At 57.1% G+C, this 26,401-nt stretch overlaps 2 protein-coding genes across 8 annotated transcripts in view; one reads left to right on the top strand and one right to left on the bottom strand.

The window, feature by feature from the left end:
- Positions 1-53: 53 nt before the first annotated feature.
- On the bottom strand, positions 54-24,121 carry car (vacuolar protein sorting-associated protein 33A). The gene is made up of 12 exons (XM_037235738.1): positions 24,034-24,121; positions 23,019-23,139; positions 22,246-22,439; positions 21,528-21,717; positions 21,076-21,195; positions 20,137-20,308; positions 5,949-6,066; positions 5,411-5,571; positions 3,621-3,775; positions 3,020-3,270; positions 1,463-1,719; positions 54-686 (listed from the first exon to the last, which is right to left on the bottom strand). Exons 2-12 carry the CDS (start codon positions 23,124-23,126, stop codon positions 595-597), a joined length of 1,818 nt encoding a protein of 605 aa, XP_037091633.1. The 5' UTR covers positions 23,127-23,139; positions 24,034-24,121; the 3' UTR covers positions 54-594.
- A 23-nt stretch (positions 24,122-24,144) lies between these two features.
- MAGE (necdin, MAGE family member) overlaps positions 24,145-26,401 on the top strand; it is an 18,303-nt gene continuing 16,046 nt past the window's right edge. For 2 of the 7 annotated variants that reach the window (XM_037235745.1, XM_037235744.1), the window contains exon 1: positions 24,286-26,401. This exon is cut by the window's right edge and continues 929 nt beyond it. Coding sequence is in view for 1 of the 7 variants with exons in the window: in XM_037235739.1 (XP_037091634.1) it covers positions 24,337-24,343 (7 nt within the window). In the remaining 6 variants the exon portion in view is untranslated. The other 5 variants (XM_037235743.1, XM_037235741.1, XM_037235742.1 and 2 more) reach the window with 5 other exon arrangements.

Consider the following 26,401-nt stretch of genomic DNA (forward strand, 5'->3'; position numbering starts at 1 on the left):
CGCAGCTGAGTGCGTGATAAAGCCCAAATGATGACGAACTGCAGACTAGGATATGCATCCTTAAGCGACGGCCTGTATTTCAGGAACGTCAGCAGATTCGCTTCCGTCGGCAGCTACACGGCTTCACCATTACCATAGCAGGGTGTAAGGCGATGCCGGTCAGGTTATGGTCCTCGGAAGCAAGCCGCTCGGTAAACTGACACTTCGTTCGATCAAACAGTATTGCAACACTCAAACGCGATAAACAAAGCGAGTACACACGAGATACATGTATCGTGGGCCAATACGGTGGTACCCGGCGTATCAATGTTCGAGAACTGGTGAACTAAATGCACCATGTGCTTTCAGCCTGGGTTCACTCAGGCTCATCATACCCATGATATAGGGTGCCGTGCCGGATACGAGGCACAGCCGTTGCAGCGTCGCAGAGCCGGGCAGACCCGCGCCGCGTCCCTGCCGCCAGCCGACACAGGTAGCCCCGTCCGGCCGGACAACGGCAGCCGGCGGAGGCCGACGCTCCCGCCTGGGGAGCGGGGACCGCCGCCGGGAGGCAGGGGCACCAGCTACGGCCAGGAAGGGGTCAGACGGCGGCGCTCAGCTGGGCGGCGTCAGCTGCTCCGACAGACAGGCGATCAGCGCCTTACCGTTGATCATCTTGGTCGTGGCTACCACGTACTCGGTGGGAGCTGAAACACGCCACGGTGCCGATCAACTGGCGCCTTGGGACCATGACGCGAACACGGAGCACGGGCCGGCTTCCGAAGATCGGTCAGGTGACATCGTGTCAGGGATCCCCGCTGCTGCACCAGCCTTGTCCGCATCAGGGATCCGCACTGCTGCACTAACCTTGTCCACATCAGGGGTGCCCACTGCTAGACCAGCTTTGTCCACATCAGGGATCCCCACTACTGCACCAGCCTTGTCCACGTCAGGGATGTCCACTGCTGCACCAACCTTGTCCACATCAGGGATGCCCACTGCTGCACCAGCCTTGTCCATAACAGGGATCCCCACCGCTGCACCAGCCTTGTCCACATCAGGGACGCCTCCGCTGCACCAGCCTTGTCCACATCAGGGATCCCCACCGCTGCACCAGCCTTGTCCACATCAGGGACGCCCACCGCTGCACCAGCCTTGTCCACATCAGGGATCCCCACCGCTGCACCAGCCTTGTCCACATCAGGGATCCCCGCCGCTGCACCAGCCTTGTCCACATCGCAGTGATGCAGACGATCACACTCGCGGTCATGTTACATGTCACTGATGTGTCACACTGCGCAGGGAAATAAATAAACGGGGAAGTTTATCCTGCAACGAAATCGAAATAGTAGAAGCCGTCGTGCCCACGGACGCCCTGCCCCGCCATCCATTCACGAGACGCGCTGCTCTCCACTATAACCATCGCAGTCACCACCGCAGCGACCACCCGTCACCAACTCCTCCCCGTCCTCCCCATCCTCACCGTCCTCCTGGCCGGAGAGGAAGCGGAGCGCGGCCACCTCTGCGAATGTGACGCCGCCCAGGAAGAAGACCAGCGTGAGCCGGGCGTCGTCGGCGGCCAGGCCGAGCGGACCCGTGTCGCGCCGGTTGCGGGCCGCCGCCGGCGCCCGTTGCTCCTCCTGCAGCGTGTCCCCCGGCAGCAGCGCCAGTGCGTCGGCCGACGAGCGCCAGCCCGGACGCGCCAGCAGCTGCGCCAGCCGCACCGACAGCGGCGCGTACCTATCGCACGACAGCACACGGCGCGCTGAACGCGGCGCTCGACACCACGGCCAGTGGGGTTGCGGGCGCGCAGTAGACGCACACAAGAAGTAGTGGCGGAGCGAGCGCCGACTGCATGGGGGAGAACTTGGGTACGTCAAGAGCACACACCAGCCAGTGTGATGCTGATGAAATTCGGGCGGCACCTGCAGGACTCATCAGCGGGGTGACATCGGCAACAAAAGGGTGCGTTCATTACAGAATCAGACGTCTTCCGTTGAACTGAAGGCTTTACAAACCGCAAATGACCACGACATTCAGAACTGTAGCTAGAGTAACTTGCACGCAACAGAGACTTTCGTGCACAGTATGCGTGCAACAAATACAGTAAATACGGTTCGGTAAGAACGTTACAGAATGTCCTAAAGCGATCATCACGACAAAAAACGTCGACTTTAGTTTGAGACCCCGACGACGGAGGCCTTTCAACGTGTTTCCTGAGCACCAAGTCCGAAAAGCATTGAGAACATGGCATCAAGCGCTACACCGCGTGGTGTTATACAGACGAGTGTGAGGAGCCTGCGCATGATCTAGACTACTTACCACCGGAAGCGGGTCGTCCGGCGAGTCTTTTCGCGGTACACGGGTCAACAACAGCTGTGAGCAGCCGGCACCGGTCCAAAACCACAAAGAAACCAGCTGACTTTGTGCTGTTCCAGCACTATACTTGACTATGCAGATCAAAAACAAGTGCTGCTCTGCAGCTTATCTTTCAAGCAATTACTGTCGCGCGGCCACTTTTTGCAGAACACTTTTCTACATTATGGCCTCGCCAACTACTCAGCCCGAACTATGGGCATTTTTCGCCGGCAGACAATGCGCCAATTACCATTATGCACGGTGTTGCCGCGAGACACCTTACCCCTCACGCCACTTAGCAAGCCACCAGACCAAAACAAGCCTGTTTTCCACTTCACTCGTTTGCACGTGGTTTACATTGCCGAACGTCCATCGGAAGCAGCCCCACACGTAGATATATATCCCTGATCCTCCTACCAGCAATCATATATTTTTCGCTAACAGGCGATACTCGACTGCTGATGGAAATGTTCATGGTTAAAAACCATGTGCCGATGTTCACCTTTTCGACGAAAAATTCTCCTTAACCCGTGCGGAGTCAAAGAGGAACGCGGGCAGCCTCCATGACCGATGCACACACGTCAGGTCGCACTGTCGAACACAGAGCGGTGATGTGACCTCCAGGGGCGTGGCGCGCTCGCCCCTCGCCCCGCCCTCCGCTGCTCTCCTGCCGCCGACATACCCGCTGAACGTGTAGGAGATGTCGGTGGGCGCCTGCTCGTTGACGTCGTCAACGGTGAGGCGGAACGCGCGGCGCAGTGCGGCGTAAGAGCCGCGCCCCTGCGCGCGCAACAGGCCGGCCCGCTCCAGCTGGTCCAGCGTGGCCGCGTGCTGGAAGCCATACGTCAGCAGCAGGTCGCGGCGGTACTGGTCGAGCAGACGCTGCCGCAGGCCCGAGCTGCACGCCGACTGCAGGCACAGCAGCCGCAGCACCTGGACATCGGGGGGGGGGGGGGGAGGGGGAGGGGGACGTCAGGCGGGGGATAGCACGGGCGCGCCCCGTCAAAGGAGGGGACGGAAGATCGGCGAGGCTCTGTGGGCCTGAGCAACCATCGATGATGAACTTATCCGCCCAAAATAAACAAAGATCGGTTGTAATGGCCGATCACCGCGAGTAGTCGGCTCCGACAGCCATCCTCCCAGATCGCTCGATCGCCAGCTGGCGTCAGCTCTCAAAAAGCACAGGCACCAAACGAGTAACATGTGCATTTGACGCATGGAGGATGGGGAGCCGGCGGCAGCGCGTGTCACGGCCTGTCTGGTCAGGTGAGCCCGTCTCCCACCTTGGTGAGGTCGGCCTTCCTCGCGATCAGTTCCTCGATGTGCGGCTGCGGCCGTTCGGTGTCGATACCATTCATCATCTCCTGCTCAGCCTGCAGCGACTCGAGAAACGCCTCGCTGTCCGTCCGCTCCTTGATTAGCTCGGCGATCGAGGTGTCTGCACGACCCCCGCCCGACGGCGGCGGTCAGTAACGGGTCATGACGGGTCGACACAGGGGTCATACTGCGGGGCCAAAACCGACAACAGCGGGTCAGCAGAAGTAAGGGCGGGTCGGCACAGGGGTCACACCGCAGACAACACCCGACAGCAGCGGATCAACAGAGGTCAGGGCGGGTCGACACGGGGGTCACACCGCACACCACACCCGAAAGCAGCGGATCAACAGAGGTCAGGGCGGGTCGACACAGGGGTCACACCGCAGACCACATCTGACAGCAGCGGACCAGCAGAGGTCAGGGCGGGTCGACACAGGGGTCACACCGCACACCACACCCGACAGCAGCGGATCAACAGAGGTCAGGGCGGGTCGACACAGGGGTCACACCGCAGACCCCACCCGACAGCAGCGGATCAACAGAGGTCAGAGCGGGTCGACACAGGAGTCACACCGCAGACCACACCCGACAGCAGCGGATCAACAGAGGTCAGGGCGGGTCGACACAGGGGTCACACCGCAGACCACACCCGACAGCAGCGGATCAACAGAGGTCAGGGCGGGTCGACACAAGAGTCACACCGCAGACCACATCTGACAGCAGCGGACCAACAGAGGTCAGGGCGGATCGACACAGGGGTCACACCGCAGACCACACCCGACAGCAGCGGACCAACAGAGGTCAGGACGGATCGACACAGGGGTCACACCGCAGACCACACCCGACAGCAGGGGATCAACAGAGGTCACGACGGGTCCACACAGAAGTCAGAGCGAGTCGACACAGGGGTCAGGGCGGGTTGACACAGGGGTCAGGGCGGGTCGACACAGAGGTCAGGGCGGGTCGACACAGGGTCAGGGCGGGTCGATGCAGGGGTCAGGGCGGGTCGACGCAGGGGTCAAGGTGGGTCGACACAGGGGTCGGGGCGGGTCGACAGAGGTCGGGACGGGTCGACACAGGGGTCAGGGCGGGTCGACACAGGGGTTGGGGCGGGTCGACACAGGGGTCAGGGCGAGTCGACACAGGGGTCAGGGCGGGTCGACACAGAGGTCAGGGCGGGTCGACACGGGGGTCAGGGCGGGTCGACGCAGGGGTCAGGGCGGGTCGACGCAGGGGTCAGGGCGGGTCGACACAGGGGTCGGGGCGGGTCGACAGAGGTCAGGGCGGGTCGACACAGGGGTCACGGCGGGTCGACACAGGGGTCACGGCGGGTCGACACAGGGGTCAGGGCGGGTCGACACAGGGGTCACACAGCGGACTTCAATCCGAATGTCATATACCGCCACGCAGCGAAGGTGATACGCACGATCGTCCTATCTAGACAGACGCGCAACTTCCTGACGTTCTTAGCTTTTTAATGACAAAGACACAAACCACCTTCGAGCACGTCATGCATGCACCCGCCTTACTGCACGCCCTTTTGGTTCCTTGTCGTTCAGCCGTGTACGCACCCCGCCCGTGCGGACAGCTACAGACACAGGTCCAATGGGGACGGCTACAGACGCAGGTCCAGTGGGGACGGCTACAGGCGCAGGTCCAGCGGACGGTTTCCCGTGCCAAACGCAAATACAAATGCAGATATCGGTGGCGAGCGGAAGAGAGCGCTTGCCGGGACCATCCCACGCAGAAAACGTACGGAGGGCGAGGGACTCCTTGGCGGATTTAATGGATGGCAAAACGTTCTTGACGAAGTTTTTCATCTCGCTGACCGACTGGGAGTGCCGTTCTTCATACTGGGCCGATATCTGCTTCGCCTTTTTGCTCAGTGCTGGGCCCACCGCGTTAAAATTCTTATCTCTGCAGCGTGACAACGAAAGGTTTGGGTTAACAAGTGTTCCGTCTGGCGGCAGCTGCACATTCGTCCGGCCGGGCACAGAATGTTTTATGAATGTTCCGTTTGGAGGTACCTGTAGCACGGAATGTCCTATCGCTGCGTGTCTGTGAAGGCTGAGACAGTGCTACCGGATCGGTGTAACGGTCACAGAAGCCAGCAGAGGGTCACGCGATCACACGTAAGTTCATCGTCCGCGCCACCAAGAACAGACACGCATGCAGAGGCCAGCCACGTGTCGACCAGACTGGCGGCCGTTCGCGGGGTGTTCCCCTCTCTCGAGTCCGCCGCGGTTCGGCCCCATCGACGCCCGACGCCCGGCGGCCGACCCGGCTGTTCTCACCTGACGTCGGCGTACAGCTCCTCGGCGGAGCTGAGCAGAAACTGCTTCCGCTCGTTCTGCAGCTCGATGGGGCCGCCGTCCGATTTGGTGAACTTCTCTGACGGCAGCCTGACCGTGTCTGGTCAGAAGAGAGGGGGGGGGGGGGGGGTCAGACAGGGCACGCTAGGACGAGCCGAACGCGGCATACAGGTCAGGCCCGGCTCGTGCGCCGCTGAACTGAACCCCTCACCAGGCGTGGCGGCGGTCACGACCGTGGCAGACCGAAGACGAGATTCGCCCTGGGACCAGCGATTATTAGGACACGCCTGGCTCGGGGCACGCGGCGGTGAGCACCCCACCGGAAGTGAGAGGACATACCCGGAGAGAGCCGCAGGAGGTAGACCGAGCATGAAACAAACGCGTCCCCCGGCTGTGACAGCAATAACGAAGCGTCAGATTGCATAAGCCCTCTCCAAGTGGCGAAAACCAAATTGCAGGGAAACTGAGCGGCTTACAACCGGTCGTTACGGTGATGACTGCCAAACGTAGCGGACACACCACGAACAATTTATGGTTTGAAGTGCCTCATGACCGTTGAGCACCGAGCCATCCCGGGCTAAATGGGCTGGGCGCAACGCAAACTATGCGTCACAAATTGGGAAACCAAACCGCGAGGGGTTCGGGAGATCAATGCGCAACCCAGAGTGCGCACAAGCAGCAAGAAAACATGGTGCACGCTTCTATTCGGCCTGGGAGCACTTGCGCCGAAATGACCAGGCTTACGCCAATATCTTCACATGACATCGGTGCAACGAGCACAAATCCACGGATGGTGTATCCGTCCGGACAGAAAGAAAATACGGTGGTCTTTCGTCGTCGCGGTGAAACGCTTTCAACTGCGCAGTGAGGCGCAAACCATGGTATTGGGCAGCACGGCACGCACACCGACAGAGCGACGAGCCATCTTTAACGCTAGTTCATGTGATTGTAAACTATCTACACCGCGATACCGGAAGGTTCCGGCGCCCAGACGGCATGACATTTCCTCAGCCGGGTGGTTGCCAGAGATAGGCGGAACCATTGCAGGCGCAATGCGCACGCGGCCTGAACACGTGGCCGGCCGAGCGGCGCTGCTGAAACACATCGCTGGCGCCCTAACGGCTGCCACGACCGCTGCCAGCGCTCCAGTGACGGAGGCTCGCGCTGTGGCTCCCCAGTGACGGAGGCCCGCTCTGTGACGTTCCAGTGGCGGAGACTCGCGCTGTGGCGCCCCAGTGACGGAGGCCCGCTCTGTGACGTTCCAGTGACGGAGGCTCGCGCTGTGGCGCCCCAGTGACGGGCGCCCGCTCTGTGACGGACGGCGGACGTGGAAATACTCTCAAGGCATATCGTTTCTCGGTAAAAATTCATAATGACCTGGGCTAAAACGCTGTTCGTTGCTTGGCTTGCTGCAATTTGTAGAATTCATATGCAAAAGATCATTGAATACTTTATAAAAATGTACTACCGCTCACACTTCAACAACAAAATCTCAGCAAATTTAATCGACGCTTTCCATCAATTTTGAAAGGCAGAGTATTTTGACGACGGGCGAAAGTAGTCGTAAAACACTTCGCACTCGTGAATTTCCACTGTTTTCATTGGCTTCTGGCCCCAATAGCCTGGGCTCACGAATGACGCTGTTTCCCAGGGACGATCGGTCTCGGTTCCGAGCACGCCATAGTGTGCTATGTTCAAGGTGGGCTTCCGAAAAGCTGACAAGATCTGTTTCCCGGTTTATTATTGACGCACACACGCATCGGACAATATTGGCAACGCTTTATGCATGCTGAACAACACCGAACAGCTGATTTCACGTCTCAGCCCCCTCGGGTCGCTGTGATCTGGCATCAAACCTTAAAAACACCCGCAAACAGACCAGTCAATGGTTTGTGTATGATTACGCATGGAAGTCTGCACATAGCGACCGAGCCTTTTGCCGGTACGACTGCCCATTTCCTCCTCTGTAAGTGCTAGTCCCATTTCTTCCCCTGTTGGCACGAGTATCATGTCGTTGTGATGTCTGTACCTGATTCCGACGCGTGTTCGTCGGCTTTTTCGCGTTTTGGAAATCTTACTTTCCCCAAGAAAGGGCAGATGAAGTAGTGGCGCCAACTATTGCAGACATACGCCAGCCCATCGAACAGCTGGCATTGAAGTGCCTTTAAATATAGGGACACAAGTCCTTAACAATGCTACAACTCGTTGCTGAATGGCGGTGCAATCAAAGGTCACAAAGATGTAGGTTTGTGCAAAGAGTGACTGGCGCGGCTGGGCAGCACCGGGTAGCTGAAGCCACATAATTGTCCGTCCATTGACGGCAAGACCTGCCCGCCCTGCGGCCTCGCTCGTAATCGGAGATCAGAGTAGAGCCAGGTGCCAGCCTCATTTCACCTCGACCCTTAAGTGAAACTTCTAAATTCGAGCGCGGCCGAGGGTGCACGGACGCGTTTTGGACGGCCACCTATTTTCATCTTCAGCGACTACACGCAGCTAGGCGCCGTCGCCACGCTTTTGGCGGGGTTATATCTACGCAACACATGAGCGCAGCTCCGACCATTTTCAGCAAGCGCTCGGATAGTTAAAAATGTTCTAAAATGTGTTCAAACGTCTTGCATGCAACCCGTTAAATCAGACACGTTTCCTCCAACAGTGCAGAAGAAACAAGTTTAAAGGCTCTCGGTGCTAAGCACGAATACTTGAACTTAACGAATTGCGAAAAAAGCGGCTCCACACCCGTCTCCGTAGAAACAGCATGAAAACAAAATGGCCGCAAAATAACGTCCAAATGATAGAGTTGCACACATACCCAGCTGCGTGACGTTTGTTACGCATACTCAGGCACAAACCATGGGTTCGCGGTTCTTGGGAAAGTCATGGGCAGCCAGAGCTGAAGAGGGAGCAAAACAAAATGCATGATATGAATGATTGCACCGTCTGTCTTCCCACCCTCCAGGCCAGCTGAACTCAGCTCGGTCTGTCGGGACGCCGTTAACGCACCCGGATGATGCCAACGTCATCTTTTTAAGAACCAAACTCCAATGAAACTTGCTGGGGTCTGCCAGAGACGGAGCTACTGAAAAGCGCAGGACGATTACCTCATCCGGATGAAGCATCCATTTATGATGACGACTCTAGTTCTTGATACATCCATTTGCGATGAATGTCGACCCAAACGGCGACGTTCTCGTAAACCCTTCGGTTGAGATCGCAGTAAACACCAATCAAGCAAAACGTCTCGAGTTGCCAGTGCACATGTGCGGTATAAAGCTCCCAGCGCTCACGCACTGTCGACCTTTAGCGTCGCTCTGTGTGCGCGAGCCGCCGCGTCGCGCGCACAGTGACGAGGCCGAGAGGATCCTGCTCCGGCCGGGGTGGCGCCGGCGTCAGGACCGTCAGCTGCCGTCATCGGGCGCCACCCGACCGCAGCCCGACAGCCGCCGTCCGCGCGGTCCGCCGGCCCTGACGCAACCGGCAGTCGTGAGGGCCAGCCGGGCGACGTCCAGTGCGTGCCGAGGGAGGCCGCCGACCGCGCCCGGCGACGTCCGTAGTGAAACCGCCCCGAGGGCTGTCACCAACAGCTCCGGTCGAGGCCCCGAATACCCCAGCTGTCTGGAGTCTCTTCAGGGGGAGGATCTCGCCGAAATTCGTGCAGACCCGACTCAGCACGAGTCCTCGATCACCCGGACGTCACTACAGGCATCGACGACAGCACCATGTCTGCGCACTTTGTTCGAAAATCTGGTTCTCAGTCCTACCCCTCCACCCCCCCCCCCCCCCCCCTCCACCCCCCTCCCACACACAAAGCTCTGACCCTTCCAAGCGTAGCGGGCTCATAAAAACCTACGCTGGGAGGCACTATTCTAGGGCACCACGAAAATGTATGCCCGATTATATACAATGTAAGTTTCGAGCCGCGCTGCAAGCTCGCTGACTGACCTGAGAGCATGTGCGAGCAATAAAACCGGACTACGTTTCCGTGCGTATCGCAGAGAGCGAAAACAGTCAAATGTCCTAATCAGAGCACACTGTTAGTCCGGGCCGCCTCTCTTCGGACCGGGCACCGCACAGGCGCTGGTGCGCTGGCTGCCGTTGGGGGCTCCAGTAGTGCAGTGGTTAAGCTGCGCGTCTGGGAAACCAGAGGTAATTGGCCCGATCTTCCGCATCGGCCGCCCTTCCTGACAGAGCGACGCAGGCGACGCCATGTAGCCTCACCAGCTGGGTGCATCGTAAAGTGATGACGGCGGCCGGCAACCGACGATCGGCGACCGACGGCCGGCGACCGAGGGCAGACGATCGGCAGCCGGCGACCGACGATCGACGACTGGTGATCGACGATCGGCGACCGGCGACCGGCGACCGAGGCCGGCGACCGACGATCGACGACTGGTGATCGACGATCGGCGACCGGCGACCGACGGCCGGCGACCGACGATCGAAGACTGGTGATCGACGACCGGCGACCGGCGACCGGTGACCGACGGCCGGCGACCGACGATCGACGACTGGTGATCAACAATCGACGATCGGCGACCGGCGACCGGCGACCGGCGACCGGCGACCGACGGCCGGCGACCGGCGACCGACGACTGGTGATCGACGACCGGCGACCGGCGACCGACGGCCGGCGACCGACGATCAAAGACTGGTGATCGACGATCGACGATCGGCGACCGGCGACCGACGATCAAAGACTGGTGATCGACGACCGGCGACCGACGGCCGGCGACCGGCGACCGACGACTGGTGATGGACGACCGGCGACCGGCGACCGGCGACCGGCGACCGGCGACCGGCGACCGACGATCGACGACTGGTGATTGACGATCGGCGACCGGCGACCGACGGCCGGCGACCGGCGATCGAAGACTGGTAATCGACGACCGGCGACCGGCGACCGGTGACCGACGGCCGGCGACCGACGATCGACGACTGGTGATCAACAATCGACGATCGGCGACCGGCGACCGGCGACCGGCGACCGACGGCCGGCGACCGGCGACCGGCAACCGACGACAGGTGATCGACGACCGGCGACCGGCGACCGACGGCCGGCGACCGACGATCGAAGACTGGTGATCGACGATCGGCGACCGGCGACCAGCGGCCGACGACGCACTGACACTGGGGCGCCCGCGATCGATAGCGCCAACAGTTTCCGTCCGCGCGCCCACATCGCGTGAGTGACCGGCCAGCTCTTGGCTTAGGCCGAGCGTGTGGCGATCGCAGACGAGTAGACGGTCAGGACGAGCCGGGCTCTTCCGCAGCCGGATCAGCTGTGCGCCCGAAGCAGCGATGGCGCGGCCCCCCGCCTGGCGCCGCAGGGCCACGCCATCACTGCCGGGGACGCGGGCATGGATGGGAGCGGTCAGTGCAACGCCGGTCCCACCCCGTCCCGTCCTCCGAGCGCCTTTGGCAAAGAGTATCGTGCGCGACGGCGCGGCGGCAACAAAGGCGGCGCGTCGACCGCCGCCGCGGCGCAGTACCGCGCGGGCAGCGGGCGGCGACGGCGAGGCGGAGGCAAGCGCGGCGACCCCTGACCCAGCCGCAAGGTGAGTGTTGGCAGTGGCGAAGGGCGGTGGTGAAGGCAACAATAAGCGACCAGGATCTCGTACTGCATGTCCGCGCCCACGATCAACACAGGTCCAGCACACGCACTCGGAAGTTGCCGCTTGATTTCACCTGATGCTCGGCATTGGGTCTGTTTAGTATGAGGCGGCCATATTGACTGCGATTAACAACGCTGAGTCGAGTTAACGAGGAACAGGGACGCCGCCTTCCCACAGTTAACTGCACCCCATTGTCCAGCCGTCGGCGCAGAGACCCACCCTCTGTCCACGTACAAAGCCATGTCCACACCCCTAATAACCAAAGCCTTTGGTGCGTCACAACCATGCGAAACAAGCTCCAATGCACAGATGGTACTGGAACGAACCAAGAAACCCATATCTGTAGGGACACGTTGACCAGTCGGTCACCGCTGCGAACCCTGATCCAGTCCCAGAGCTCGGCACCAAACAGCGTCCTCCAAGGGGTGGTCCAACCTCCATTCAGGGTCAGCTTCGTCGGCTGTGTATCGCCTCTTGACAGTGAAAAAAATCTGACGGCTGCAATACTGGCTGGGCGTCAAAGCGCGCTTGACCTAGCCGTGGGATAGCTAGGACGTCTAATATCTGGTATGCTCTTTATTCTACGAGTCGAGCCACTAGCAGCACACATCTACGCGCGTGGAGCCACGCTAGCGAGTAGGCCCCGCTAGCAGCACACATCTACGCGTGTGGAGCCACGCTAGCGAGTAGACCCCACTAGCAGCACACATCTACGCGCGTGGAGCCACGCTAGCGAGTAGACCCCGCTAGCAGCACACATCTACGCGCGTGGAGCCACGCTAGCGAGTAGACCCCGCTAGCAGCACACATCTACGCGTGTGGAGCCACGCTAGCGAGTAGACCCCGCTAGCAGCACACATCTACGCGTGTGGAGCCACGCTAGCGAGTAGACCCCGCTAGCAGCACACATCTACGCGTGTGGAGCCACGCTAGCGAGTAGACCCCACTAGCAGCACACATCTACGCGTGTGGAGCCACGCTAGCGAGTAGACCCCGCTAGCAGCACACATCTACGCGTGTGGAGCCACGCTAGCGAGTAGACCCCACTAGCAGCACACATCTACGCGTGTGGAGCCACGCTAGCGAGTAGACCCCGCTAGCAGCACACATCTACGCGCGTGGAGCCACGCTAGCGAGTAGACCCCGCTAGCAGCACACACCAGCGCGTGTGGAGCCACGCGTGACAGCATGATTAGTGGGGTCTACACTGAGATCTCCCGGTACGCTGATGATTACATGGCCTTCGTCACTAACGCTGAAACGGCATCTGAGGGAAACTGCAAACTGCAGACAAGGGTGAACTTGGAGTGCCAGGCATCAGGAATCTGCATAGATGCATGCAGGCAAATTTAGTTTATAGTGGCCACTCTTTATCATGAGAGACCGAACACAAATAACTCTGAAATGGGGGGGGGGGGGGGAAGGTGCTGCGTCGTCGGCTCAAATATTCGGAGATAGCCGCCTTACCACGAAGAGCTGGTGCGACCGCCAGATGCTGACTACGGTACTGCTCTGCCTGGCGGCGGCCGCCGAAGGCCAGCGCAACCCCGGCAACCAGTTCTTCGGTGGCCCGCTGGCGCCGGCGCCCCTCACGCCGCTGGGCCAGGTGCCCCCGGACGTGAGTACCACCCCGGGCCAGGTCACCCGACTCACCTCTGCACGACACAGCAAACAGGCCCACCACAAGACGCGCACACACCGGGCGGCCCCGACAAACAAGCGCCTGGGCCGATCCGACGGCCGACAGCGCATCCCATGTAGTTCAGTTCATCACAAGCCACTTGGGCTCGGCGTCATGCCGCGTGCCGTAAGCCCCGCTCTGCACACCGTGACCACTGGCGGATCACGGACCCCGCCAGGCGTCCTGCATGTCGCGCCCCTGGACGCCTCTCCAGAGCCCCGGCTGCCCACATGTTGCAGGGCTCAGCTGGGCTGCGCCGCCGGCCGGCCGTCAGCTGACGTCCCGCTGTCACAGGGCGTGGCGGAGTACACCTTCGGTTACAAGACGGAGGACCCGGCCGTCAACTGACGTCCCGCTGTCACAGGGCGTGGCGCAGTACACCTTCGGTTACAAGACGGAGGACCCGGCCGTCAACTGACGTCCCGCTGTCACAGGGCGTGGCGCAGTACACCTTCGGTTACAAGACGGAGGACCCGGCCGTCAACTGACGTCCCGCTGTCACAGGGCGTGGCGCAGTACACCTTCGGTTACAAGACGGAGGACCCGGCCGAGGCCACCTACTCGGAGCAGAGCGAGCAGCGCGACGGCAACGCCGTCACCGGCTTCTACTCGGTGCTGCTGCCCGACGGCCGCGTACAGGTCAGCACCGCGGGGCAGCACGAGCGGCACGGGGCAGGGGACACGGCAGGCTCAGCTGTCGTCGCATTGCGTTCCCAGTGACAGTACCTTCGCGCATTGGACTACTTGGACGGTAGCAATTACACCCTGTCGCATCTTTTTGCCTCACCCGTCGCAATGGGCTGGTGATCTCTTTGCTTCGCTTAGCTGTCGCCTATTGCCACATGGAATGATTCTACGCCGTGCCACCTAGTTGCCAAGACACGCATTTCCGCCTCACTTACACTCCACACAGCTACATGGCTACTATTTTACGAAAAGAATGGTTACACAAAACACGCCACTCTAGTCTGAGCCTTTCGCTGCTCGGTTCGATGCGCCTCTCACGGTGCCGGCCAGTCCTCTGTATCGCCGAGTGTCACGGCTGAGGTGAACGTGGGGCCGCACGGGCGCTATGAAACGGAATGGAGTGTGCTTGGCTTCTGTCGGGCACTTCTCATTACCATCCAACCATGCCACGATACGACTATCCAGGGACGGCAGAAAGCAGGCGGGCGGAAGAAGCGGCCGTCGCGTCTAGGACAGTTTCGGCAACAACTCTACCGCACTGTACGGAAAGGGGAGAGAAACAAATTTATTTGGGTTCATTCCCGCCCTCTCTGCAGCAATTAACCCTGAAAACCACACCGTGCTTCTAATAACATTATTAGGAGCTGCTTTTTCACAGCGAATCAAATAAATCGCGGATCCTTCACGTGCCTTTATGGTCAAAGCGCGATCACGCTGAATGCTACCTTCCCCTCTTATGAAAATATGGAGCACGTAAACTGCCGCATGGTGTCACACGCCAAACCCAATCCAGAACGTTCGGTGTGACGAAACGAGACGAGGGACAATCGCACTTTTAGGACGAGATGCCCCCCCCCCCCCGACCAAGGGCGACTCAGCAAAGACTAAGCCCTTTATCCCGGAACCGGCTCCTCCCGCGCCGCCCCGTCCTCCCCGTCGCCGCGCGGTGACCCTCCCTGACGCCTCCGCCGCCGGCCACAGGTGGTGAACTACGTGGCGGACGAAGCGGGCTACCGGGCGACGGTGGCGTACCAGACGCCGGACGGCGTGCCGCTGCCGACGCCGCAGCAGCCGGCGGGCGCGCCGCCGCCGCCGGTCGCGCCTCGCTCGCCCACCTTCCTTTTCGGCGGCCCGCTGCCGCCGCTGACGGCAGATCTCGGGCCCGGCCTCGGCGGCGGGCCCGGCTTCGCCAAGCGCGAGGTGACTTCGGTCGAGTTTGGCCGGCGCACCGGCGGTGCCGGTGGCAGCGCCGGGGCAGCAGGTGCAGGAGGAAGACCCGACAGCAGCGGCAGCGGCGGCAGTGTTGGGGCAGCAGGCGCAGGGAGGCGCGACAGCACTGGCGGCGGCGGCGGCGGCGGCCCACGAGCGGGCGGCGGCAGCGCTGGCGGCGGCGCCGGCGGCAACGCCAGCGGGCTGCCTCGGGACTGGCGTGACGGCGCCGGCTCTCTGCCGTTGCGCGTGGGCCGACCGCAGCCGCCCCGGCTCCCATCCGACCCTTCGTCGGGGGTGGCGGCGGGCGATGACGGGCGCAGGCAGTGGGAGGCGACGGCGCCTCACGGCGGCACCCGCCGCAGACCGGCCGGCGAGGCGCCGTCAGAGCACCACTGGACGCCGGCCTCCAACACGGTACCGACCGGTGACACGTGGGTGCCGCCGTACACCGCCCCGGCGGGTGGGTCCTGGAAGCTGCCCGTCGCGGCCGGGCCGAGCGTTACCCCCTGGGTGTTGGCCGACAATTCGATCCCCGTCGACAGCTGGACCAAGTCCCCCCGCTCGGCGCTCGCCGGCAGAAGTCTGGAGACGTCCTCCATCGGCGCCGGCGGTGGCCGCAGCTGGGGTCGGCAGTCCGTGGGCCACTCGGTGCGCCCTGGCCGAGCCGCGGCCGCCTCCGCGTCGGCGGCACCTGCCCCGGCCGACGCCTCCTGGACGGTGACGGCGCACTCCGGGGCGGTGACCGACCAGTCCTGGACGGTCACCGCCCACACCGCGCCCGTCGACGGCGCCTGGACGATGACGATCCGACCAGCGGACGGCGACGGCGGAGGCGCGCGCCGCCAGGACGCGCCGCCGCTGCCACTGCTGGCGGCGGCGGCGGTGGCCGAACGCGGCAGCCGAGCCGAGTCGCCCGAGGCGACCCCACCGCAGACGCAGTTCCGCGCCCGGCGGGGGCGCGCCGGCGGGCCCGGCGGCCCGGCGGCGCCGGACCCGCCGCTGCCGAAGTCTGGTACGGTTGCAGGTCCGGCGGCTGAGCCGCGCACGCTGGGCGAGTTCCTCAGCGCGCCGGCGACGCAGCCTTCGCCCTCACTCAGCGAGTGGACACCACTCCAGATCCTCGCATAAGCTGGGCGGCGCCCAAGCGCCACGCGCTCCTCTAGCCTTCGCAATGTTTGCCAACAAATGCGTACGGAAGTGCTGCTCCAGTATAGCCCACACCCCGGGATCGCGTTTCACGCTGCGTGATGCGCGCCCCAGAATCGCCTGAGTATGAAGTGGACAAATTAGGAAGACTGCGCTCCACTGCCAATGCGACCATCGTATCACGGGAGACAATCAAATCCTTACTATCACCCCAGCCCAGTTGACATATACCGCCTTGCAGCAGCGGTGTATTATGCGTGTACATTCACTTTGTGTAACGCCCGCTGTACGGCGCCCCCCCCCCCCTCGCGCCTCAGCGGGCGGTCCGAGTCACGCCCGGCCCATCCGGACAGGCACCGCCGCGCTCCGCGCGCCACCGGGCCATGCTGTGGGGCAGCCGGGTTCAGCTCAATAAATTACGATAACACGAGGTAATTACTCGAAAGTCGGACCGTTAACGGAAATGCGTCACCAGCACCAGACGAGCTTTCCGCCTACGCACGAGTGACGCCATGGACCTCTGCCCGGGGGCGCAGTTAATACGCAACGCCTGCAAGACAAGCGGAAGCGTAAATGAATCAGCCTGCGTGACTGCGGTTCGCGGCGCAGATGGTCGGCGCGTAATGATGCCGGAACTCGAATTCGATCAACCCGGCATCTGCCGCGCATCACAATGCCTGCCTTACTGCGAAGTGAGTCACAAACACATGAAGACGCGCTACCGTCAGCCCTTTTCTGGACCATTGCACCATGTCTTCAATTATCCCTCCACTGCTGGAACTCTCGTTCGAATTGTACAGCGTCAACTCTATTTTGACCTTCGATGGAGCCCTGTTCCTGCTTGTTTTCAATACCACTGTAGACCGAACCACTCCAACAAAATCGTGTGTAGCAACATCTGACATAGCATTGAAGCCTATGAACTGGGCCAATATGTCCTTACCACATCTCATCGGCCTGAGTACTTGCTTTGGTGTTATGGACTGGTCAAGCTCGCCACTAAATCGCAAAGATCTACTTCATAGACTTTAATCCTTCATGTCTCTAATCCATCAGACGTCTCTTATTCCCGCGATAGGCTGGAGGGTTTACCAGCATTACCGCCTCGAACTCCCTCTCCTTTCCTCTTTTTCTCTCACGGCCAACGTCTAACGACCATAATTAGCGCGACCTTCCGCCCTTCTCCGTTAAATTTTGGAATACCTACCGCATCCTGGCTTACGTACAGATTACTGGAGTTGCTTTCCTTTGGAGCCTGTCCCGAAATGTGCATCTTTCTACACTTTTCTGCAAATGTTTTTGCGTACTCCTCGGTCTACCCTATCTATTGCAAGCCCCTGGCGGCTCTCTCGGCCCTAATGTCACAAGCCTCCGGCGGCTCTCTCGGCCCTTATCTACCACAAGCCCTAGCTGCTTTCTCGGCCCTAATGTCACAAGCCCCTAGCGGCTCTCTCGGCCCTTATCTACCACAAGCCCCTAGCTGCTTTCTCGGCCCTAATGTCACAAGCCCCTAGCGGCTCTCTCGGCCCTTATCTACCACAAGCCCCTAGCTACCTTTCTCGGCCCTCATCTGTTACAAGCCCCTAGCGGTTCTCTCGGTCGTCATCTGTCACAAGCCCCTAGCGGCTCTCTCGGCCCTTATTTACCACAAGTCCCTAGCTGCTTTCTTGGCACTCATCTGTTACAAGCCCCTAGCGGCTCTCTCGGCCCTTATCTACCACAAGCCCCTAGCTGCTTTCTCGGCCCTTATCCGTCACAAGCCCCTAGCTGCTTTCTCGGTCCTTATGTGTCTCAAGCCCCTAGCTGCTTTCTCGGCCCTTATGTGTCACAAGCCCCTAGCCGCTTTCTCAGCTCGTATGTTAAAAGCCCCTAGCTACTTTTTCGGCCCTCATCTGTTACAAGCCCCTAGCGGCTCTCTCGGCCCTTATCTGTCACACGCCCCAAGCAGGTCTCACGGCCCTTATCTGTCACAAGCTCCTAGTGGCTCTCACGGCCCTTATCCGTCACAAGCCCCTAGCGGTTCTCTCGGCCCTTATCTGTCACAAAACCCTTGCGGCTTCCCGGTTATTGCCCACTCGTACCTCGCGCAATGTCTGATTGCAAGCATCTCTGTTAAGAAGCTGAACATGTTTTGTTTTGTCTTTTAAATGAACCTCCTAAAACATTTCCAACCATATTTGGACTAAAGCGAGAAAAAAATTATAATCTCAGTAAGCTGCTTTTTTCCAAAAAGAACAAATTCCGAGCAAAAGAATCATGACCACTTTTGCACATCCTTACCGGCCCCGGCGTTTAAGCCTATGCCACCGCCAAAATGATAGCACAGTCAGATGGCTCGCGCCCACCATCGGGTCTTGTTCTAATCTTGCAGAATTTCCGCAGCGTGACAAAGAACCTTCAGTCTAAAAAGAAAAACACTTTATGAATCAGATGGCGTTGTGACTGTAGTGAATTGCCCAAACGATGCTTTGGTAGCTTAAACCCCCGCAATTCTGCAGCCCAATTCGAACCCGAAAGGTCACCCATGACTACCGCGGAGCACGGAGCCTGGTGTGGCTGATGTCCCCCGCCAGGCTACAACGGCGACCTGCTCACCCGCCCGTACACAACGTCGGAACAGACGCCGCTGCCTTGCCGGCGGCCGCTGGTCCCGCTTACGTGGACTTACATCTGGGCCGGCGTGCGACTCCGGCACGGCTTACATCGGCCCAGCTGGCGACCCACGCGGCTTACTAGGACTCACCAGTCAGGAAACGTCAACTGTGCATGCTTTGCCTTTCGCTCTCATCACCGCTGTTCTATCCAATCTGCACTGGGTTGCGAATCTTTGAATTGTTATCCGGTGCTAGAGATTACCTTACGCCGCAGATACATGAATGGACGATTGTCATGTGACGGATGGCACAGTACTACCAGCATAGCTCCGGAGCAGGTTCCGCTCAGACGGCCGACATATGATCCGCCGCCTGTTTATGGCGATCATGGCAGAGCTTCATACTCTAAGCGCCCGGTATCTATCAATGACATGAACAGACGGTGGTCGAAATATCGAGTACCTGTTAACGGAAAATGTTCCACACTTAAAGACATTGAAGCAAGCATCATATGTGATCAAATACGCTCACTTATAAGTATTGGCATACTTTTAAGTGAAAAAGACTACTCTAAACAACACAATTTCCTCTGTTTAGCAAATATGCCCCCCAATACGCCATTGTTTGATTATGACATCGCAAATTGCAGACATTGGTTGATAGCCAGTCCACCGCCGTTACGGCTGGAAATCGTGCCCACGGACGCCAGATATTAACGACTCGACAATTTTTTGGCCTTGATGGCCGCATGGCCAAGGGAATGACAGGATTCAAACGACGTTACTATGGCGTCATGAATGTCTGGGTCATCTTGAAATAGTCTTCTCGAAATAGTCTGCACATCTTCACGGGCGTATAGCTCATAAATTACACGGATTTAGATATTAGGAAGGGGAAGGCTTTGAGCTGCATCAAATAATCTTCAAACTTGGGTATTTTAGTTCAAAACTCGATACAAATGTAGGAAACTCCCTTTTATTTCCTGCTCGTGAAGCAGCTTAATAATGTTCTTCATCTATGTGGGCTGTCAACAACAAGTTAAAACATTCAAAATAGCAGACCTCAGTGACATTGCATCGAACTGAAACAAGGTTGTAGGTCTTATTTTTGGAACAAGAAACACAGCGGTTAACACGCATCAGTCCCCATTTACTCCCCACATGATGGCCCGGCTTACTGGCGCCACATGACTGTGTGGTGCCCGCGCCGTGCGTCACGCCTGTGCAGCGTCTGGCACCTACTGTTGTTGATGCCGAAAATCTCGTCGATCAGGCCCTCGTAGGTGAGCTGGGTGGCCATGGGCGTGATGAGGTCGACCTCGCGGTCAATCAGCAGCAGAGTGTCGATCTCACACACGGCCGGGAACTCCGAGTCCGGTCGCTCGCGCCGCAGGTTCAGCATGTAGTTGTACACCTGGCGGCAGGCAGATGAATTTACACTGCGAAGGCTACCTGCAGATGTCGGGACGAAAACTACCAGCAGATGCCACGACGAAAGTTGCCGGTAGGTCTGTGAACAGCAATATATTTGTCATCACCCTCTCTGCAGTCGGGGGAAAGATGTTGGGCTTCGAATCCAACTGACTTTCAATTGACAAGGGTACGTGTTCCCGAAGGGCAACTGCCCGGCACTGCTCAATCGTGAAAAGCTCAGCTGGCGGCAGGTTATGAAGGGCCAGACTTAACAAAGTCGCCGTGTCGAATTAAGTATTTCAAGGTACACACATCTTGCTGCGGTTCTCACTAAACTTCCCGCGGTTGGCTGACAAACATCCCCGACAACCAATCATATCAGTTAAATTGACTCAGCACAACTTGGATAATGGGCTCAGGGTACTCGCAACAGGATCCAAATTGCATTTGAGTAAGAGAGCTATCTCATGTGCGGCATGACTTTTTCTTAGTTATTGAGGATGCACTACATTAGTCCTGAACAGCTGCTATATCTGCTGGCTTGTCAATAATTGCCCGCATTTAAAACACGTGACATACACGTGCTTGACATCATGTCACATTCTTAGGGGTTGGGTGCCGTTTTCAACGTGTCGCGAAGTCAAAACGCTGACGATAGTCCCCTCACCACCTAAAATGGGCAATGCTGCCGTTAAAGGATACAATGCTCCTAGTTATACTATCACAAGTCACACTATGACCATTCGGTAAAGAACCCGTGCACCGCACCTTTCTAGCGGCAGTTCCCTTGCCGCAGATGGAGGGGATGATGCCGAACTTGAGCTGAATGTCCAGCAGCGCCTGCGCAGCCTCGAACAGGCAGCTCGGGTCATTCTCTAGCGTGTACTCCTGTCAGAAAACAAATTATCCATCAGTACATGTTACGCAGTGTGTTCCCGAGGGACTGATCGTAGCGTTTCTTGTATATGGAAAATAATGGTGGACACGAACAGAAATGTGTGCAACACAGGCGCTTTCGTCTCTAGACGCAGAAAAACGCGACACAGGTTTGACAATTACCACCCATACCACACAGCACAGGGAGCAAATGAGCCGACCTCTCAATGAAGCCGGAGCCAAATGCCACAGGCGACCTGTACGCCGGATTAGCCGACCCTGCACGTCGTACTGGTCCAATCCTGCTCAATGCAGCCGACCCGGCCGCTCCACGCCAGCCATACCTTGAAGCCGTCCGGGTACTCCATCGAGAGCAGGTCGGCGTCAAGCGGCAGCAGGCGCACATCCAGATACGTCAGCTCGGCGAACGTGCCCAGCACGCGCCGGTCCTCCAGCACGCGCTCGCAGGCGCGACTGCCGCTCGGCACGAAGCAGAGGAGGAACTTTTTGCGGCGCCCGCCCTGCTCCTCCTCCCTGGGCCAGAGGCGACAGGCGCCGGTACGGCCAGGGTGGCAGCGGTTCGGTCGTAAGTTGGAAGCAGGACGCGCACACGAATATAGCGGCCACTCCCTTCATTACCAGTGTATTTTATTGGCTGTTTCCAGTACTCTAAGTGAACAGCAGTACGGCATTAAGTGGACGATCATCTTGCAAGAAAATGAACGCTCATTTCGCAAAAGGTGGCACGCACTGCTGGTAAAACTACGGGAGACGTAACCACGGTCCGAATTTACATTGATTACACATGTCACAAAGGAAGGAACTCACCTTGTCCAAAATTAGATTCCACAAGATATGGCCGCATTTTCTGGGAGCCCTCAACGATCACGCCGAACGCTCCGTGCAAATATCCGAAGCCGTCAAATGGACAGTATACTCGTGACACAAAAGCAGTTACGTCTTCCCAACTGGCCGGGCGCCCAATAGCGTGAGCGCTCGTTGAGCAGATGGCGGTGTCACTGGACATGCAGCAGCGGTGGGGGTACGGGTGGGTGCACTGACCTCTGTACGTTCTCGGCCACCATGTCCATGAGGGCGAGCTCGGGCCGCACCAGGAAGAATATGCTGTCCACGTCGCTGGGCGGTAGCCGGCCCGGCCGCAGCGGGAACATCTTGATCACGTCCTGCTCGCGCAAGAACGAGTACTCGGCCACCAGGCCGAATGGGCCTGTCAGCCGCTCATCCCAGACGATCGCCTACCAAGGACAAGCAGGGGTCATCAAGTGCCAGCTGGGTGAATGCAAGGATGTGACATGCTGCACACTGCTCCAAACAGAGCTCATCACTGAAGGGCATGCATATGAGCATGCCAGAATGTGTATCACTACCACTTTACACAATGCACCCACTAATGACTTACAAAAATGTGGCAAATGTGATGCTACTGAACAACAGCAGCTAGTGTTATGAAAAGTGTAGGCCAGTTGACTACCCTGAATAGCACTGGGCATCAAACTTCCAAAACATGTAATACCTCACACCATTCACTTCTTATGGCCACAATAAAGTGTAATACAATACTCCAGGCAGCATCACAAAATACTGAACAAGGCTGTGGTTTTAGGCAGTGTCAACTACCTCGGTTATTTGTGATAATATGAAGCTGTGACCAGGCACTGAAAAATAGATATGATAAACACAGATACACATATGTCTGGAAAAACACAAAAACATCAGGTGGGGAACAAAAACAGAAGCTTATGAGGAGCTGATCAGAACAAAATATTGCCATCCAACCTTATGATGCATGATTTTGACAACACGCCTGTGGTTACCTTGGTACCCGTGCCCTTCTCCAAAAGTGTGATAAACTTCTGGCGAGCTTCATCTCTGAAGATGTTGGTATGTAGGCGCCCATGCATGAGGTGAAGTGCTGATGTCATGTTCCCCAATATTCTGCAGCCAAACCAGCAAATCAGCACTGGCACATCCAGAATTCCTCACTATGATGCAGACTCTGAAAAAGCTTTGCAAGAGCGAACCCACAATGGGCCTGCCATATCCACCAGTGGTGATCAGTGCACATCCAATCTTAAAACATCCAGTCTTTTCAGGGTGTGATGGTTTTTCAGACTGGGTGTCATTTAAAGTTCCATGTTTCAGTTCATGCGCCATGGGGAGAGGGACAGGATGTACAGAAGTCACCTGGTACACAATGTAGCATGCTTTATCCTCCAAAGCATATTATTCCAGGGATTGTTTGCAGATCAAAATATCCTATTAACATGGTGGAGGAAGCAAGCTTGCTTGGATGTTTTAAGAATGGATCAAAGCTGGCTTAATGGCAACTAACTGATACAAATGATATATACATCTCACTTGTGATTGCATGAAAACATATAGGTACATGAGATCTAGGTTTTTAGTACAGTCATATGACCATCACTGATAGGGTAAATTTGGGACAACTCTGATAGCAAGAAGGCATGGCATTACTTGACCAAAATGTGTTTTTAATATTTGAGGGAGGGCCATTAAGCAGAGGGCAACATGGATGAACCGAACTCTGAGACTTCAGAAATGTGCTTATCCCTGAATCAGGCATTAATTATCCAACACTTGGTGGCTGAAACCCCGACGCCCAATTGTTTACGGAATAGTGATGCCCTCGGTATAATACCGTGCTCTCCAGGTAGACACCACCCAACATTAAGCTTCAGCGATTTATTGTTAGGCAGGGGTCTCGGCATAGCAGAGTATGGACACCCACTGCCCAGGTAAAAACATGTCATCCGGAACATGACAAATGTATTGCGAGCACCCAAATAAACAAAAGCGAGCAATCTGTACCGGGTAAAGGCAGTTGTTAAAGGGCATTGGGGTTGCGACGAATTTTACCGATCGTATAACGTGCGCAGCTTTGTGCCTAAAACAACAGTGTTTTATAGCCCTGAGCCCCGTTCTTGATGACCAAACGGAAGCCCATTCCTTACTTCAAGTAACCGCAGCCGATGGATGACGTAGCTACCGACTTACCTGTGACGTCATGGCCCAAGCCCATTCCGTACTTGGCCGAGAGGCGAAGTGAGTGCTGGTAACAGCCGCTGCAATCACTGATAACGGGGCGTTGGAAGTAACGGTGCGCCGCAGCGGATGAGTTGTACGGATTTGTGCACTATTCTGTGGGATTGATAACTGTGATTTGATAAGTGTGTGAATGACTCGAAGGGTTGTGGATTTGCGGTCGGGGGGTGGCGATCACCCGTGCGTTGGTACTTGCAAGTGACTACAGTTGCTACCTGGTATTCTGACGACGACTGAGTGGGGCAGAAACGACACGATTTATTGTACCTTCGACCTATGTTGACGCAGGCTCGTATCTCGGTTCTGATTCTACGCCCAAATGGTGCGACCGCATTGCTTCTGTTTGGGACAAGAGGCTGGTGATCTGATGATGGGGCAGTGGGGTCTCATATTTTAGTGAGTGTTGTAGTTTTGTAACTACAAGCATTTTGGCATACATGGAATTATCAATTCTGTCCAAAAATTGCATTGGTCTGGTGGCTGGTAGGAAGCTTGTTTGGTAGATATGGTGTGGGTTTTAGCAATTTTGACCAGCTGCATAGGATTATAGTCTAGGTAGGACATTTAGTTCTATGATGATATTTAAGTGCACCCTAAAGTGCTTTTTGCTCTGTTTTCTGTAACCAGAGATGTAGTTTCACTACATGGGTGGGGTAAAGGACTGAGCAGTGATTCCTAACAAAAGTTTTACCCCTAAAAAAAAACAAAATCAGGGTTCTCTACTGCAAAAGGCCATTTCATTCTTAAAGTCGGGTAGAGCCCAGAGCTGGAGCCGCATTTGGGGTTTTGGGGCTGAAACCCAAGTTGGAAGAGTGTGAGAGGCCCTCTCTTACTCCCTCCACCTTTTGGATAGCAGAAGTTCTAGTTACAAACCAGTCTGCTTCTGCTCTGCTGCCTGGGAGTTCTGGTTGTAAGCAGCATGCTATTAGCCTGTGGTTTGTCACCCAGGCAAACCCTCACACTGTTGGTAATTAGCCAGCTGCAGCTATCAGTATTGTGTGATGAATGGGTCACTTACCTAGCCCCTTAATCCTGTTTGGCACTGTGAGACCAGCTGACCCTGCTGCCAACTAGAACTGTCACTTTCTCTCATTTTGTTGCTCTTTGAAAAATGGTGTCCTGCTCCACACACCCCAAATATGAAGCCCATGTACAACCAATGAGGAGATGTCAAATAAATCCTACAGAAGCCTGCAGCTCGACTCTTGAATTTGTATTTACAAGCATGTAGCTAACATTTTTTAACACCTCAGCCAGTTTCATGGAGTTCTTTGAGATTAAGGTCATCAACATATGTGCATCCAACAAATTTGTACAGATTGATGTGCAATGCTCCTTATTTGTGGGCTTCTGAAGGGCAGTGCATGCAAATTGAATGGGAGTTAAAGCAGGGAGCTGATCTTTTAACTATCTAAAATGTTGCATTGTTTCCTTGGATATTGGCTGGAAAAAGTAACCAGAAATGGAGAGTTTATCTTTTTAAGCTGAAAGGAAACCAATGTCTTGCCAGCATCACTGATGCTGAAAAGCCCAGCTGTCATTGTTGACCTTTATTTGGCAATCTACATGAGCATAGCCTTAACTGTGAATTTGGTGATGTAGCTGCATTGGCCCATTTTTGGAATCTATGTTAGGTATGTCTGTGGCATTCCATGGAAAGAGTAGTCCAAAAATAGCATCTGGATGCATACAGCTGACAGAAAGTGTTAGATTCTGGCCAATACATATGCTCAAAAATGATGGAGGCATCGCTCAGATGAGCTTAGTGAAGATCGCCTGAAATCAGATTGCTCAGTCATGTGAAACCAGATTGCATCAGTCTTTCCAGCCCATCTGGCGAGCAAACTTGTAATGCCTCCCTTAAAGTTGATTGAAACTGCTGTCATCTTCTGATTGGCTGTGCACTGGAACACTTTCCTTTCATCGAGTGGGCCGTTTGTGTATACGTCCGTTCGGTTTCACGTAACCCGTGTCTGGACGGGACCGCAAGTCCGAAGCAGTCGGCGACATCCCGAGTAATGAATCATCGAATCTCGATGACGGGTTATCTCATCACATGTTAGGAACAGGCGCTGTATGGGACGCAATATGACGGGCTCGTGCTGGAACACGTGACCAGCCGCAGCTGTTGTTG

Source organism: Pollicipes pollicipes, unplaced genomic scaffold (assembly GCF_011947565.3).
Source record: "Pollicipes pollicipes isolate AB1234 unplaced genomic scaffold, Ppol_2.1 Scaffold_7261;HRSCAF=8764_pilon_pilon_pilon, whole genome shotgun sequence".
Classification (NCBI taxonomy): Eukaryota; Metazoa; Arthropoda; class Thecostraca; order Pollicipedomorpha; family Pollicipedidae; genus Pollicipes; species Pollicipes pollicipes.